At 41.1% G+C, this 17,776-nt stretch overlaps 1 protein-coding gene across 3 annotated transcripts; it reads right to left on the bottom strand.

The window, feature by feature from the left end:
• Positions 1-5,225: 5,225 nt before the first annotated feature.
• On the bottom strand, positions 5,226-17,317 carry Yipf6 (Yip1 domain family, member 6). 3 transcript variants are annotated; one of them, XM_006257077.5, is made up of 9 exons: positions 17,184-17,317; positions 16,752-16,815; positions 15,616-15,718; positions 13,673-13,801; positions 13,385-13,463; positions 12,844-12,886; positions 11,091-11,219; positions 10,384-10,541; positions 5,226-9,197 (listed from the first exon to the last, which is right to left on the bottom strand). In XM_006257077.5, the coding sequence occupies exons 3-9, from the start codon at positions 15,670-15,672 to the stop codon at positions 9,082-9,084; spliced, it is 711 nt and encodes a 236-aa protein (XP_006257139.1). In that variant the 5' UTR covers positions 15,673-15,718; positions 16,752-16,815; positions 17,184-17,317; the 3' UTR covers positions 5,226-9,081. The 3 variants fall into 3 exon arrangements, with proteins under 3 accessions (XP_006257139.1, XP_038955824.1, NP_001020918.1); XM_039099896.2 differs by lacking the exons at positions 16,752-16,815; positions 17,184-17,317 and having other exon boundaries at positions 15,540-15,678; NM_001025747.1 differs by lacking the exons at positions 16,752-16,815; positions 17,184-17,317 and having other exon boundaries at positions 7,413-9,197; positions 15,616-15,677.
• Between the last annotated feature and the right edge of the window lie 459 nt (positions 17,318-17,776).

Here is a 17,776-nt window from a genome sequence, read left to right as displayed (position 1 = left end):
CTAAGGGAGTTCTTTATGTCTTTCTTGAAGTCCTCCAGCATCATGATCAAATATGATTTTGAAACTAGGTCTTGCTTTTCTGGTGTGTTTGGATATTCCGTGTTTGCTTTGGTGGGAGAATTGGGCTCTGATGATGCCATGTAGTCTTGGTTTCTGTTGCTTGGGTTCCTGTGCTTGCCTCTCGCCATCAGATTATCTCTAGTGTTACTTTGTTCTGCTATTTCTGACAGTGGCTAGACTGTCCTATAACCTGTGTGTCAGGAGTGCTGTAGACCTGTTTTCCTGTTTTCTTTCAGCCAGTTATGGGGACAGAGTGTTCTGCTTTCGGGCGTGTAGTTTTTCCTCTCTACAGGTCTTCAGCTGTTCCTGTGGGCCTGTGTCTTGAGTTCACCAGGCAGGTTTCTTGCAGGGGAAAAATTGGTCCTACCTGTGGTTCCAAGGCTCAAGTTTGCTCGTGGGGTACTGCCTAAGTCCTCTCCGCTGTGGCAGCAACCGGGAAAATCTGTGCCGCTCCTTCCGGGAGCCTCTGTGCACCAGGGTTTCAGATGACGTTTGGTGTTTTCCTCTGGCGCCTGGATGTGCACAGAGTGCAGTCTCTTCTGGTTTCCCAGGCGTGTCCGCCTCTCTGAAGGTTCAGCTCTCCCTCCCACGGGATTTGGGTGCAGAGAACTGTTTATCCGGTCTGTTTCCTTCAGGTTCCGGCAGTGTCTCAGGCGCAGGGGTCCTGCCGCTCCCGGGCCCTCCCCTACGGGAACCCAGAGGCCTTATACAGTTGCCTCTTGGGCCAGGGATGTGGGCAGGGGTGGGCAGTGTTGGTGGTCTCCTCCGCTCTGCAGCCTCAGGAGTGCCCACCTGATCAGGCGGTGAGGTCTCTCTCCCACGGGGTTTGGGAGCAGAGAGCTGCTGCGGTCCGGGATCCGCCGGTGTGGGACTTCCATGGCTTAGTTTTAAAAAGAGGTGAAAGACAAGCGTCTTGCCCTCAGACTTTTAACAACCTTGTGTTCATAGCTCACTCATCTCTGCATTGAACTATCCTAGAGATTTGCCAAGGGAACATGACTAGGTATTCAGGAAATAATCCAGATGTCATATTGTCAGTAATGGAAAAAGGCTGCACTTGTGACCATGAGACCACTGTTGTGTTTATTTCTGAGATGACCACCAATAATCTTTTTTTAAGATTTATTTATTTTATGTATACGAGCATAACTGTCTTCAGACACACCAGACCCCATTACGTATGGTTGTGAGCCACCATGCGGTCGGGAATTGAACTCAGGACCTCTAGAAGAGCAGTCAGTGCTCTTAACCACTGAGCCAACTCCAGCCCAAATGCCAATAATCTTCAGGAGTGTGTGTGTGTGTGTGTGTGTGTGTGTGTGTGTGTGTGTGTGTGTTACTGGAAATGAAGCCCTGGGACTTACATGAGCTCAGTGAGCACTCCACAACTGAGTAATCCTTAGTAATCCTTTTTTTTTTGAAATGACAGTAATACGGTAGGTGGCAGGGGCAGTATTCTATAGTACAGAAGCTGGCCTAGTGTGCAGAAGGTCCTAGTTCAATCCCTGGTATTCCCAGCAAATCATTCAATCAATAAATGTAACAATAGGGGTCTGGAGAGATGGCTCAGTGGTTAAGCGCACTGACTGCTCTTCCAGAGGTCCTGACTCTAATTCCCAACACCCACATGGTGGCTCACAACCATCTGTAATGGGGTCTGATGCCCTCTTCTCTGTGTCTGAAGACAGCTTCAGTGTACTCACAAAATAAATGAATCTTTAAAAATAAACAAAAATAAATAAATAAATAAATAAATAAATAAATAAATAAATAAATAAATGTATGTAACAATAACAATCAGGAATCCCAGTCTGCTGTCTCACTGAGTACAGTTCTGAAATCTCAGAGATTTGAAGATTCTGGGAAAGCAGAGTAGTGGGAGGATTAGGAAAGACTGGAATTCAAAGTACTCACCACTGGCGAGTCTACTCTTTTCAGGGCCGTGCTCTGAATCCAGCTCGGATTCAGTCGGGTGCCACATCTAAAGGTAGCATCAGTTCTAGAGGCTGCCTGGTGAAGCCCTCTGATTCCCATACGAGGAGCTGAAAAGGGGGGTTTCTTAATGCACTGAAGGGAGTGTGAACGTTTTCTAATCACTTCTCTTGTTTTCTTCTTTTTGCTTTCTCATTCCCTGGTACCCCAGATCCCGTGCAGCCCTGTGCATCAGTGCCAGGAGCAGCACCCTTATCCCTTAGGATGCAAAGGAAAACCCTGGAGGAAGAAACGAATTCATCTCCAGATGGGACTGCCATGGCCCCACAAGTGCCAGTGGCATTTTTACCTCACTTTGTCTTCATGTGACTTAGATAAAATGTGAGCGGTTTCATGATATCTAAAGATGGCAGAACAAGCTTCCCGTGGTCCCTGCATTCTGGCTGAAGCAGCCCGAGTACTCCTGAAAAGAACGTGTCAGGAAGCTTAAGGGGAGATCTTTAAAGGTGGTCATGGACCCTTACTTATATGCTTCAGGCAGAATGTGCATGGATTTGACTCAAACTACGACAAACAGATTTTTTTTCATTAATACCTATTAAGACTAATATTAAAAATACTATGGTGGGTTGAATGTGATGTTGCCATGCATACAGTATATGCTAACCAATTCAACGTCTATTTCTCCGTCTTTGCCCTACCCTGTACCCTTTCAGTCGTTAGTAATATTTCAAGTGTACTTTTTGAGTTTTCACATATGAAAGAACATGTGTTACTTGCGTTTTGTTGTCTGGCACGATTGGAAAGAAAAGAACACTGCAAAGTCTCACATTGGCCACTGGGTGGCGCCAACCTGGGCAGCTATGAACTTTTTCTGCTGTTGAAAACAATGGTCCCGGAGACTGCAGCCCACTTGCCGGTCAGAACCTACCTGCCCAAACAAAACCCACAAACACTCTCCTTAAAGTTTAAAGAGGAAATAATTTTATTTAAAATGTTCAGGATACTTTCCAAAATTACTGGGTATATGTCGAATCTTAACTTACAAGGGGAAAAAAAATCCAAAGATATCAATACCGCAATAGCACAATTCTTGCAAATCTGACAAAAAATAATTTACTATAAGTCCTTTACAAATACATTTTAACAATATATAAAAGCATTAAATGTGAAAAACTATCAGGAAAATACGATGCTTCAATAAATGTATTGTGAAATGCAAGGGTTAATTTGTTTATACATAGGGTTTTGCTTTGTAGCCCAGGCTAGCCTCATACTAATGTGATCCTTCTGCCTCAGCTTCCCCAGTACCTAGCTAGCATTACAGGTGTATAGCCCCACACTTGTTTAATGACATGTTTTTTCTTCAGTATTTTATAGGTGTATATTCATTGTACGAAGTGTTGGGTTTCATAGAGACAATTTCTTTCAAGTGTATCATGTGCACCCTCTCCCGTTCTTTCCTTTAAACCCTCCCCCACTTCTCTCTTCCTGCTGGTTTCCTCCCTTCCCTTAGTCTCGTCTTTCTGCCTTCATTATTTCATATTCATAAATGGTTTTATCTATCTATAAAGAATTCTAGGGCTCATAAGTGAGAGAGATGAGTTATTTCTTTTTTCACCTGAATTATTTTGTTAAATAGGACTTCCAGTTGTCTCCATTCCACTCATGCATTGATATGCTCCTAGGTTGATTCTATAACTTGGGTATATGGAGAGCAGTGCTATAATCATGTATGTGAGCTACTCATGACTACATGTATATACCCAGAAATGAAGTCATATAGTAATTGTATTGTATTTTTGGCCTAATATGCAGTGCTCCATGAAAGCATACATGAAATGTGCAGCACAGTCTCTCCATTGTCACCATAAGGCTTCCTTCTTTCCAGAGACTGCAGAATACCTAGTTTCATGGGATACTTTTACAATTAATAACAAAAGTGTCTCTTCTCTGGGCTCCAGCCATCGTGACTTTTAAGTGTCAACAATATACTTAATTGTATCTATTGACCCGTCTTTTACTATAGGCAACAGCTTGAATCAGAACATCCTCCTTATGAGTTGAACTTTGTGGTGTACATACCTTGCAATCCCAATACTCAGGAGGCCAAAGAATGCTAGTCTGTTATATGGTAAGATCCTGCCTCAGAAAGCCAAGGACTGGGGATGTAACTCAGCGGTATAGCACTTGCCGAGCATGCGTAAAGCCCTGGGTGTGACCCACAGCACTGTAAGATGGTAATATCCTTAGGGAAATAGACGAATACAGGAAACCCATACTTTAAATTTCATTTATCATTTATATTTCTAGTTCTCCACTCTTGCCCTTTAGCAATTGCTCTCGTCAAGACGGTCCAGATACCATGTCCCTCAACAGACACCTGTAAGCTAGGACTATCCTACCCTGCAGGTTTGTATCTGCACTCGTCCAAAATACCACTTTGATAGCCAGAGGCAGCACCTCCTCAGTTGTTCTCTGAAGCATGCAGTCTTCTAGGTTCCAGGCTTCCAAATTATAAACACAGGGACCCCCTCCCTACCCCTACTGTCCTTTCATTCCAATTAATCTCCATTTCCTCATATATTGCTTTAAAGCCACTTTCAGCAAGATACTCGACTGAAGGCACTCTACTTCCCAGCACAGTGAACTCTACCTGTATACAACCTTAGTTTCCAATCACTATTTGCTACAAGAAATGTTTCTTCACTCTTTGATGTCTCAGTTGTTCTTACGGGCTTGACACTGCATTTGATTACAAAAATGTTGTGGGGCTGGAGAGATGGCTCAGCGGTTAAGAGCACCGACTGCTCTTCCAGAGGTCATGAGTTCAATTCCCAGCAACTACATGGTGGCTCACAACCATCTGTAAAGAGATCCGATGCCCTCTTCTGGTGTATCTGAAGACAGCTACAGTGTATTTATAATAAAAAATGTTGTGAACAGAGGAGATACAATGTATTAAAGATCAATACAGAGCTTGGCATACCATATTTGCTCAGTAAATTTGGTTTTCCTTTTACACTTCTTCCACACAATTCTACACATTTGACGTCTATCACCTACCATGAATGTAGTGCATATTTGTGCCTGCAGTACAAAGGCAGACACAAACGCACCCCTTTCTAATGTACTCATTGGCACATATAACATCCACAAACCATTTTACAGGTTTCTTTGCACAGATTTATTGTTCATAGTAAAGATCAGGATTAAAGCAGAGTACCAAAGAAGACCAGAAATGAACAAGCTTTATTAAGGCAAAAATCTTTATTCTCACATCTATCCAAATAGAAAGGCATTCAGTTCTTGAATGACTTTAATCTTAAGTCTTACAAATAGACTCAGTACCCTATGTGGTATATGTGAAATGGAAAAAATTTTCAGTAGTAGTTTGATTCTTCAAGCTTAAAGAAAAATAGATTATGTGTGTGCGAAAAGAGGAAAGGGGTTCAAGGAGTATGGGCAGCAAACCTATGTCTTTCTAAGTCTGCCTGCTTTGTGTGCTCAAATGCCAGAGTTCATTACTCTGAGAAAAAAAAAAAACAAGACATATCTACCTCCAGTCAGTTCTAAGGTGCAAAGGTCAGTAAGAGGGGACATACCCTGGGAAGGAAATGTTCCTTCTGTGTGCCTAACAGTGCAATACATACTGCATTTCATCTAATGCTTTCTTACCATCAATTCACTTGCATGCATTATTAATACATGACCTTGGGCAGTTACATTTCTGTGCCTAAATTTTCTACTGTAAAATGAGAATTATAGCACTTCATGTTGAAGAGTGGAGGAGACAGCAAGCTTAAGCCTGGCCAGACAGATAAGAGTAGACTAGTAGTTGATGGGAACTAAAGGTGAATTAAGAACTGGAGTGACTTCTTTCTCTGCAGAGTGATAAAGACAGACATTCTCAAATTAGACAGTGATGATGGTTGGGTAATTCTGTGAAGATAGTAAGGACTGCTGAATTGTACACTTTAAAAGGATGGATTTTCACGGTAAAGTATACTTTAATAAAGCTTTTCCAAAAATTCTTTTAAACTTAGAATAGTAAATTGGTGTACATTAAATGTCCAATAATCGTTATTAATAATCATAAATTACTCTCCCTGTCACACACAATCTAGAGAAGTATCTCTAATGTACATATGTGGCTTGATCAACATTCATAGTTATTTCCATCCATCGTAGAAACTGACAGTTTAGTCAGGGATCACTTCAGTGCTCAAACCATACTAGCACGACTTGGTGATACCCAGAAATATCAACTAACAAATTTTCATTTTCATCTCCAGAAATAAGCAGCCAGCTCAAATGTAGTAAGTCAACAGATTATATTATATCTCCAAGCATAGGCCTATTAGCCTTCTAATCACATTTTTGAGGGTACTATTTATAAAAGACAGAGTCAACAGTGAAATGCTTATCAGTCTCATGCTATGAACTTTGACCAACTAAAGAAAGATCCCATAATGAAAAGATCAAATTCAACTTACATAACTTTGAAGCCAAGACCAAACAAAACACACACACACACACAAACCCTCAGTATTCGATGACTTTTAAGGAACATAGAACATTCAAATACATTGTCATCATTACAGTTTTGTAATCTGAACCCCAATAAAATCAAGTCTTTACTCTTCCTATAACTAAGACATGTAAACCAGTGTCATGGTCTCAGGTGTAGAAGCAGCAGGTGATCATCCAAGTTGGCAATGATACCCATGTACATCCTGCAGGGATACTCAAAAGCTTGAAAATCACCAGAAGCATGAAACTTTGCCATCTTAGAACAGGAGTTCCTTTCCTGGATGCTTCTGCCCTTCCAGTTCTCATTTCTACAATCAACCATGCGCCTTTGCAGCAAAACAGGAAAAGCTATATTACAACTTCCAGAGTCAGAATGTCACTTGTCACAGAAAGCAACAGATCGTTTGCATATATTAAAAATATTTATATCCTCTAATCATTTAATTCCAGGAAAAAGTAATTAGGCCTCCAGTTTATCCACCTTTTTTGGCAATGGCAACGATTGAGCCCAGAGTACTGTGCATGCCAGGCTAATGCTCTATCACTGAACTACAGCCTCGGTCCTACATTCCCATTTTAAGCTGTAGAAAAACCATTCATTAACTCACCCAAGAGCAACAGATTAACACACAGGCATCAAGCTGCCTCATACCCAATGTGTTTAACCCTCCAAAACCCTTAGGGTTTGTGGCCTTAGGAATTTCAGAGTAAATGGTTCACCTGAGTAAAATCCAGCAAAGACTAAATTTGAGAAGTATGATTATTTCATTATTATAATTACTTGGGCAGATTACAAAACAACTTAGGAAATATATTTGAATGGGATGTTTAAACTTCTCAGATACTAGAAAGAAATGCTATTTTATGACAAATTTCAAATACTAGGGTTAGTTTTAAAGTTTTTAAGATTGAAGCACAGATTTATCTTCACAATTTGTAATTTAAAAGATAAATTACAATGAACTCAAATATATACTCCTAAACAATTAGACAACGTCAGGACAGAGGATAAACTCAGTAATGCTTTGTAACTCATCCCATGAACCCATTTGGCCTAGTGTCGCTCACTTGGTTACTCTGAGAAGGAGAAAAATTATGGTTTTAGAATCATATATTTATATGAAGGTAGTCTTTAAATACAAAAATCAATAAATATTTAAATTCTAGGATAAAACACATGGAATAAGAAATTGCTATCTTTACAGGTTACTGCATATTTACAACGAATGTCTTCTGACTCCTAGTCATCAATTAGCATTCTTCAGTGTGAACCATATAGAAGGTATCAGTTCTTACTACCTTACAGGAGTCCTCTTTAGCTGAAAATCAGCCTGCCTTAGATGTTTTGTTCCCTGAAAAGCCTTCACTCTTGCGCATAAATATCTGAGAGTATAGGTAGATGCACATGTGCAAAATGTACATATCTAAAGGGAAGCTAATTACCTTTACAAAAAATCTAAAACACATAAAACAAATTGCTATTCCTTAGCCTTCTATCCAAAAAAAACCCCTCCATAATATATAATGAAAACAAACAAACTGTGCTGAGCCCACTATGGAAAGGCAGCGGCTGTAAACATAACTAACCCTTCATCATGTGTGTAAGCATCCTTCCATTATCCGGCCTTCAGAACACTAGATCTCTATGTCCACTTGGTTAAATGCATGCTTCTGATGTAGCTTTCCTTTCTAGTGTGAGGCTGGGTCATACAAAATAGGCTCTTTTAGATATCCAATATATAAGCTATGCCTTAAAGGAAGGTGTCCACATGACAATATGCATTACAAACCATAAACCTAGATTTCTGAGGTCTTCTACTACTTAGAAAAGCTCAAACATTAAACCATCAAGAACGCCAGTCAAAGAGAAGTTGCATGTTTGACTGCTGTCATTGTATGAAAGATTAAAAACTAGAATGTTAGCTGAGGTACTGTTACACATGACAGAAAGGTAACTATACGAAAATACTTTAAAAGTTGATTCTTTAGATGTTATTTGCTTAAAAACAAATGAAAAACCAAGTATAGCAGTACCTCTGATCAAAATCTGAAAATTGGTTAACATGGTTTTTCTTCCCACATCTACAAACCTTGTTCCTAACCTCTTGTTGTTACCTTCTCCAGTTTGGGGGTGAGAAGAAAATAAATGGATACAGAATGTTATTTATGAAAAGAGGCATATTCTAATAGTCATAAGGCAATGTGTTTAAGAGCTGCACCTGAACAAATATTCTCTAAGCTGAAGATGGTCACCAACTCTTTTGTAATTTGTAGAGTGGATCCGCTTGCTCAAGTCACTGGTTGTCACACAAATAGCTTCATCATGCCTTAAGGAGGCATTACTATGCATGGTATGTACAAGTATTTGAAAATAGTAATATTAAGAGGAAAAGGACAGCCTTGCGAATATCAGTTTCTATATAAATGACAACAGTGGTATGTGGCTCCCCTTTAATACCCCAACAATTGAACGAGAGTAGGGGAAGTTGTCTTGGTAACCATTATCTTTCTCAGGTGGGCTTGCAGTTCATTGGTATTGAATGTGTGTATCCGGATTTATGGAGTGAATGTGAGTATCATCCAACTGACAACAAAGTAGAATAAAAAGACGGGATACACTGCCAGGGCTTTTCGGTTTGGAGGCTGGCAGTCAGCAAGGAATGCTGTAGATGCTAAAGAAAACAAAAAGGAATAGTTAGTATAGTCATCTTATCAGAACTACTAATATTTACTGAACTCCAGTGTGATTGGCATAATTTAGATTATAGAAGTACATTAAATGTTCAGTTTTATTTGTGGCTCCTCAGAGAATAATACAAGTTCAGTTGTAGGGAAGGAGCATGTGGCTCGGTGGTAGAGCACTTGCTTAGCATGGACAAGGTCCTAGGTTCCATCTGTAACAACACATATAAGCAGAGTTCACTTATCTGTCATCTTCAACAGCCTAAGGCATCTTCTTTCATATACTAATGCTTCAAAAGGTTTTGGCTACTTTGGAAACAAATCCTTCTTAAGCAGTTTCTTAACCTATTCTACAAAGACAGTGAATGATGCTTAGCAGGCTTAAATAGGAGTAAGGTCAATTGTTCCTATGCTAAATGTCTCATACTGCTTCTTTTGTTGTTGTGAGTTAGTTGGGGAGAAGGGACTGTTTATTACTGCCGATATTGGCATTCCTTTTTCAAACAAGGTCTTGATGCTTCATCCACTGGCTTTAACATACCATGTAGCCAAAGTTGACTTTGAACTCATAATGCTCCTGCTGTGACCTCTCCAGTCGGACTACAAGCCTGCAACCTATCAGCTTTCTTTAAAGTGCTATCATTCTATCCATCCAATAAAAGCCTGTTCATCTTCTTACTCAGTAAGAATACCTCATATGCTGGACAGAGTGGTGCAGTAATCCCAACAAATTGGGAGGCAAAGGCAGGAAGATCATGAGTTCAAGGCCAATCTGAGTGACAGAGATTCTGTCCCAAAAATGTGCTTATATACATCCTCATGTTTATTTTGTTTTATTCTTTGGTACAGAGGTTTAGGCCAGGGCCCACGAATGCTACGTAAGCGCTGTACTATGAAGACCACTATATTCCCAGCCTTGCTGTAAAATTTTCCTTTTAAGACAGGGTTTTGCTAAGTGTCCAGGTTGGCCTTGAACTTGCAATCTTCTTACCTTAGTCTCCAAAGTAGCTTAGAAGTTCAGATAGCCAGCTCACAAAACACGGACAGCCTTATATTTAATATTTAACTTAGAACAGAGGATTTTATATCCATACACAGCAAAATTTCATTGTTCATAATCGGCTCTTTATCTTTAACCCATGGTTTCATCTTGGTTGCTTTTGTTCTGTTACTCACCTATCACAGACCAAGCGAACATCACCAACACGACAAAAAGTCGAATCATGAAGTTTATTGGTCCCTGCCCTGCCAAAAGCAGGAGGCGGCAGATCAGCATTGCAATGTTCAAAGGAAGTACACAGTATCCTAATACACAGAGACTCTGAAAAAAAGAACTACAAACACACATCCATAATCATAAGTGTTGTTGAATAGTATCAAGATAGCTTATTGTACAGATGTCTTACACTTTATGCACTACTGCCCCCTTCCTGCTGTCCTATCTATACCTTTACCCTAGTCTCCTGTATCATATACTTTCACTTTCTCTATACTCTTCCTGTTCCCATCTTAGGCCCCTTAAGAGTCAATTTTCTAATATCAAATAATCTACTCTAATTCCTAGAGGTATCCCATTGACCCTCTAAATCTATTCTAGTTAAGAGATCAATTTGAGAATGTGTTGTACCATTGGTTCCCCACCCCACCCCCAAAAGTATGTCTCTTCTTAGAATAATTTTGCCTACAAGTTCAAAATTTAAAGAGAAAATTTGAAGTTTATCAGTGAACTTCAAAACTTATTTCAATTGGGTTTTAAGAGAACTTTTTATTTGGTTCTTAAGTCAATTTTTCTTAAAAAAAAAAAAAAAGCGAAACAGTACTGTCTTTCTAAAATCTACCATGTGCTACCTAGTAAACAGGAAAACAGTTCACAGGATACCCACATGTTTCCACCAAGAAGTTTGGAATTTAGTGTGATGGTAACTGCTCCAAACCAGATGATAACGAACACTTCTGCAAACTCTGGGCTTCCGCCATCCCTCTTCCCTTCTACAGAACTTTTCTGTAGCATCCTAAGAAAACAGCATGAAAATTACATAATTTTTTATACAAAGCGACAAAGGCATGCATTTTCACCAGATTGCTGTAGTCTATCTCATTTGAACATCAATACTTCATCTGTACTGTAATATATACTTTGTATAAGGAAAACACTAACAGAATCTGGCAATGTTTCCTTATTTAAAAATCCAAATGCCTGAGGACTATAAGGAGTGCTGTACTTTGACCTTTCTAGAATGTTTAACTGGCTTACTAAAAGCTGCTTTGTCCAACCATAAGTTATTGAACTTAAGGGCCAAACATAGCTCACAAGCATTAATTTTGTTGTTGTTCATAAAACAGGTAAAATAGCTTTAACTTTGACAGTCTTTTTAGGTTGGAGTGTTTCACCTAAGACTATGCATTTCTGAAGATGGTTTTGGTGGTGTGTATCATAATCCCAACACTGGGAAGATGGAGTCAGAAAATTCTTGAGCTAAGAGAAAAGAATGTACTTATCTGGTGAGGATTAGCTCAGTGGTAATGTGTCTATGTAGCATGTATGAGGCCCTAGGTTACATTCCCAAGCAAAACAAAAAGGGACCTGCATTTATGTGAAAAGTGAGATTTTTTTCACACCTGCCCTCCATTCCAACAATAGCATCAGGTGTAGCTGGCAGGGCAGTAAGGGCTTTCCAGTTATCAGATCAGTACCCTGCAGGCTTAGGTTACTTTTCTAGCTGCTCACAAATCTGAATGATGGTCTGTTTGCTTGCTTGTTTTCTAAACATGCTCTAGTTGTGTGGCCTAGGTTAGGCTTCCAAACTGTCATTTTCTTGCCTCAGCTTCTTGAGTGTCAGGATTATAGGCATCATGTTCAGCTATAAATTGTAATTCTTGCATTAAGGTTTGAGCATATGCTCAATAGTGGGAATAGTCTTCGTAAAAGTCCATAACCTCATATTACATAGGATAAAGAAGTTATATATTGTCTTATCTGGTTATGCTGCCTGCTAGTACATGAGGAGTTTATGTTCTATGGCTGTGTATATTCTACTCCAAATCCTAAGTGTCAGGTGCAAAGAGCGTGCTGGCATTCTCTGTTGTCTGGAATCCCTATCACTTGAGTATGGTCGGGTAGAAAGAATATTAACCAATCTGGGAGGCAGGGGACCCAACACTGATGCTTGTCTATCACTAGACATGTCGCCTGAGTTCATTTTAGGCCTACAGTTGCCTCTGCAAATAAGTGTAGTCAAACTACATAAGCTCTAAGGTTAATCTTTTAAAACTTATCAACATATATTTTTTCAAGAGCTCTTAACACCTATCATTTCAAAGCACAGAACCAGTTTCCTTGAAATGATTACTAAATACTACATTATGATCTAAATAAGCATATGATAAATTTAAATTTTAAAAGTTATGGTGTAGTGGTGCATACTTGAAACACTAGAACTCAGGAGTCAGAGCAGGAGAAGCACAAGTTTGAGGCCAGCCTGAGCTACACAGAAAGTTCCAGGATAGTATATAGTACAGCTCTTATCTTTTCTCAATAAAAAAATAAAAGAGGTCCTAAAGGCCTAGTCAATTTTTTACTTAATTCTGGAACTCCATTAAAAAAGGTAGCTCAAATGAGGAAGGAAGCATACTTACAATGCAAGTGACACACAAAGAATCAACGGGCCCCACAAGTCCCCTACAATGAAAGGAAAGACAGGATGCTAAGAAACCAATATGCCATATTTTCTAGCTTTATCCTAATTACTTACCTTCCACTCAGAATACCAGCAGTAAGCTTTACCTAAGCCTTCCAAACCTTCTGTTTCCCTCCCTGACTTAATTTCCTAAGCCCCATTCCAACATATTAAGAGCTATGGACAATCTGTTCCCCACATGGATATAATATTCAAGTAAGATATTCTGCCTGTGACCTCAGGGCCTCCAATTCCTAACTGTAGCCAAATCCCATCACCAAATTCAACTGTGTTCATATTTATTGGTGAACTTAATATAATGAGCCAGGTCTTTCAACTTCTGAAATTCTGTTCTAAATTTCTGCCAAAATATTCATTTATCAAACTGTTTGTTCCTGTAAAACAGCATCGGCTTTATTACTTTTGCCTTTGCTTTGGAAAGCTGAAATGGCAAAGTATCAATGGTTTCAAACAAATCTTCAGAGACCTCATATACTCACAATCTCTTAACAGGGTATTACTTTTCCTTGGATATAAAACGTGCATAAACTTCCTTCCCACAGCTTTTAGATCTCGCATCTGAAAGACAAAAATAACCCATGTACTGTGATAATCAAACGTACCAGGAAGTCCCCTCTGTTTGCAAAGAAGACTAACAACTCGTAGTGAATTTTGAAAACTGCAGTAGAATATATTAAAAATCAAAGACCCAAACAAAGATATTTCACAGTATTAGTGCCTATTTACTCCCATAACACCGAAATGGTCTCTCAACTAGTCTAACTTACGATGGTCCGACGAATGGATTCATTTAGTGTGGAGCTGTCACATTCTTGAGCACGAGTTCCTGAGGGGATGGTAATCTCTCCTTCTATGGGAATGTCCTGTGAAATTGACACATCAGATAACCCTGCAAACTGAGAAAAGATGGGGGAAAGAAAATTAAGCTTGTAGCTGCAAAATGTCTCAGAATCATCACCATTTTCTAGAGTTGAGCCTGGATATTTAGGGTTTTGCATAGTAGCTAAAAGTAAATGTTAGCTCAACAGACATTAGGCAATACAGCTAATTCTCAAACACTCCTTTCAATTAAAGGGGGTGGAATGAAAAAAAAAATACTGACAGGAAATGCTAAACACCTGCCTTCAAATATTTAGTTTCTTTCCAGCCTGAGTTCCAGGCCAGCCTTGTTAACACATACATACATACATATACATATATACATGCATATAAATATGCATACATACTTATACACATCATACACGTCACAGAAGGGGGAACAGTCTGGAGGCAAGAGAAAATAAATATTTTTGTTTGGCTCTTTGATTTTTAATATATTTCTTCTATAGCTCGTTGCCTGCAACTATGTCACAGTAGGCATAATGTTTGCATTAGTTTATGTACTTTTCACTATTCTGTGATGGGCTTCATCATTTTCCAAAAGACTAAACTTGCATTTCGAGAGATTTTACTCAGGGTCACAACTGATCCATAAGATGACCCAAATTACCTTCTCCCTTCAGTACTGGGGATTGGACCTAAAGGGTCTTACATATGCAAAGCAATCACTTTACCACTGAGCTACATTCCCAGACTCAATACACCCCTTTACAGTTTCGTTCCTGGTGACTAAAAGATTGCTTCGAACATTCTAGACGCTCAGTAAATATTTTTGCCGAAGAGATGAACAAATAGAGCCAGTAAGCAGCAGAGGTGGGACTTGAATCAGGTTCCCTTGCCTCTCAGTTCAGTTCTCTTCTGTTATGCTGCCAATTTAAAACAAAAGAAACGGAATCATTTATTGAGCAAACACTGTATAAGCAAATAGTGTTTGGGAGGAAGAACTTCAGAGCACAACAATGGCTTCCTTATACTCCTCCACTCAGGACTGTATTAGGCACTTCACATAAGTTATGCCATTTTATCTTTCTTAAAACTCTTAAAGGCAAGTATCTTCATTTCAGTTTGAGAGACAAAAACACCCTTCATTGAAATGAAGTGCTCAAACTCACAGAAGAGTCAGTGTGAATGGACTCTAGCTCACATAAGTTTAACTGTAAAGCCTGTGATCTTAAGCAGTATTGCGGTGGCTCTTAGTAACACACACACACACACACACACACACATATATATGTGTGTGTGTGTGTGTGTGTGTATTTGTGTATGTGTGTGTATGTGTGTGTGTATGTGTGTGTGTATGTGTGTGTGTATGTGTGTATGTGTGTATGTGTGTATGTGTGTGTGTGTATGTGTGTATGTGTGTATGTGTGTATGTGTGTGTATGTGTGTGTGTGTGTGTGTGTGTGTGATGAAGGGGATATAGCAAGCACCTGGAAATAATAATTAGCCTAGAAGAGTCACTGAACAAGTAAAGATTAAGGTTACAACCAATAAATGACAACGGTGGGAAGCAGTTTCATTACTTCTGTTAAGTACTTCACAATGACTGTGGACAAGTGTTGACAGTGATGTCAGATACTTCAGAAACCACTCCAAGCTCAGCATTTAACACAATGCTAGAGCGGCAGCAGAGATTCACAAAAAGACACAGGACAGCGAACTGAAGGGAAAGGCAGATAACTAAAAGAACAGGTGTAGCGTTAACTGGTTGTAAAAGCAAGGGGCTGCAGGAGCAAGAAGCTCCAGCTCTCTGACCTCGACGCGTTCCGGACTTCCTTGCCGGGAGCTCTGCCTCACCCTCAGCCTCTTCTGTCACAATGCTCTAACTCACCAGGGGCTTAGATGACGTTGCCTCCTGCTCTCCAGGAGAGTCCTCCGCTTCCGCCATCTTGGTAAACCTCCGTCTGTTCCCCTCCCATGCGTCTTTGCGAAACCTGAGACGTGGAGACCAAGGCTGGTCAGCGCGCTGTCGCGTGGAGACCGCGTCACCACAGGCGCCTGAGGCTGGATGCTGCAGCGCTCAGCCGGTTCCGGTGGTCCGGTAGCCTTTGAGCTTGACACCGAGCTCCTCTCTGCTCTCTTTTGGGAGCCCGGTATCGTTAGGTGGCGCTCCGCCTTTCACGCCCACTAAGAGCGTAGGCTAGACTCCCCGAAACGCTCAGCGGAGCCTCCGGCGCCAGCCAAACTAGCCGAGCCCCGCGGCACACAGCCGAACCCAATCGAGCCCAGAGACTCCAGCCGAACTTAGCCGAGGCTAGTGGCATTCAGCCAAGCTCGGCGAAGCACAGCCGAACCTAGCGGTGCACAGCCAAACACAATCGAGCCCAGAGGCTCTCAGCCAAATGTAGCTGAGCCCAGAGATCCACAGCTGAACCTAGTCTGCGCATAGCCGAACCTAGCCGAATGCAGCCGAGCCCAATCGAGCCCAGAGGCTCCAGCCAAACTTAGTGTGGCCCGGTAGCGTTTAGCCAAGCCCAGCGACGCACAGCCAAACATTAACGGAACTCAATAGTGCACAGCCAAACACAATCGAGCCCAGAGGCTCCCAGCCAAATGTAGCAGAGCCCAGAAGTGCACAGCCGAACCTAGCCGAACACAGACGATGCAGCTGAGCCCAGCAGCGCACCGCCGAACATTGTCGGTTCACAGCCGAAAGTAGCCGAACGTAGCCGAGCCCAGCAGCATACCAAAGAACCTAGCTGAATGCAGCCTTGGCAGCACAGCCGGACCTAACCGAGCCTAGATGAACGAAGTCAAACGCATTAGCGTTCAGCCGAGCGCTGCTGAGTCCAGTGGCGCCCAGTCGATCCCAACCGAACCTAGCAGCACCCCGCTGAAAGTGGGCTATCCTACCACCAGCGCCGCTGCGGAGCAGGGCGGCACCCAGTGGATTCTAGAGGGACACAACTGAACCCAGACGCACCCACCTAGGACCAGCTGAAAGCAGCTGAGACTAGCAGCGCTTACCAGGGCGAGTTCACTGGATGTGGCTCTGAAGTGACATTTCCCACGTCCTCAGCAGGGCTCTCTTCTAGGGAAAAAGAAAAAGGCCTTCGACTTCAAGTTCCGCTACTCACTCTACTTTCCTTACCAGTTCTCCTGAGCTTCTTAGCCACTTTCCATCTCTTTAAGTCCTTAAACCTTTGTATTGTCTCCCTGCAATATCATTCTCCCCTTCATCTCCTGAAGTGGGAGAGCTTCACTAGACTAACTTCCCAACACCACTAAACTTTGAAGTTGCTAAGCTACATGGGGGCAAGTACTCAAAATGTCCTTGATAGGTAGCGGCTTCTGGAGTGGGTAGTGGGTGGGGAATGGGTAGGGGTTAGCTACTGTAACCTAAAAAAACGTTTAAAACCAAAAATACCCGCCCTTTCCAGGACCAACTTTCACCCCTACCTCATCCTGACAAATCCTAGATGTTTCTGACTCCTGGTTGCTCTGGCTCACCTCTTGGCCCAGGCTTAAGTGAGGTCAAACAAAAGGGCCATTGTCCACGCCATCACCGTTTCCCCTATGCGGCGGTTGCCTTCTGAGCCTGTAAAAAAGTTAGGTATTTTAACTAAGAGAGGTAGAAAATGAGTAAAATTCACTGCTTTATATATTTGAATATTCAGAAAGGAACCCGAGTAACAGATGGAGGAGATAGGTAGAATATGAAAAGCCAGACTTCCAAGTATAAGCTTCGGGGATGGCTGTTATTTGTTTTATTTAAATATTAGTACAGGGGCTGGAGAAATGGCTCAGTGGTTAAGAGCACTGTCTGCTCTTCCAAAAGTCCTGAGTTCAATTCCCAGCAACCACATGGTGGCTCACAACCATCTGTAATGGGATCTGATGCCCTCTTCTGGCCTGCAGGTATACATGCATGTGGAATGCTGTATACGTAATAAATAAATAAATTAATTAATAAAAAAAGAAAAAAATATTAGTACAATAATTCTCCTTCAAACCAAGTACATTTTCAGTACTTAAAACAAATACTTGTGGAA

Source organism: Rattus norvegicus, chromosome X (genome assembly GCF_036323735.1).
Source record: "Rattus norvegicus strain BN/NHsdMcwi chromosome X, GRCr8, whole genome shotgun sequence".
In the NCBI taxonomy this organism is placed as follows: domain Eukaryota; kingdom Metazoa; phylum Chordata; class Mammalia; order Rodentia; family Muridae; genus Rattus; species Rattus norvegicus.
This window is presented reverse-complemented; position numbering and strand designations above follow the sequence as displayed.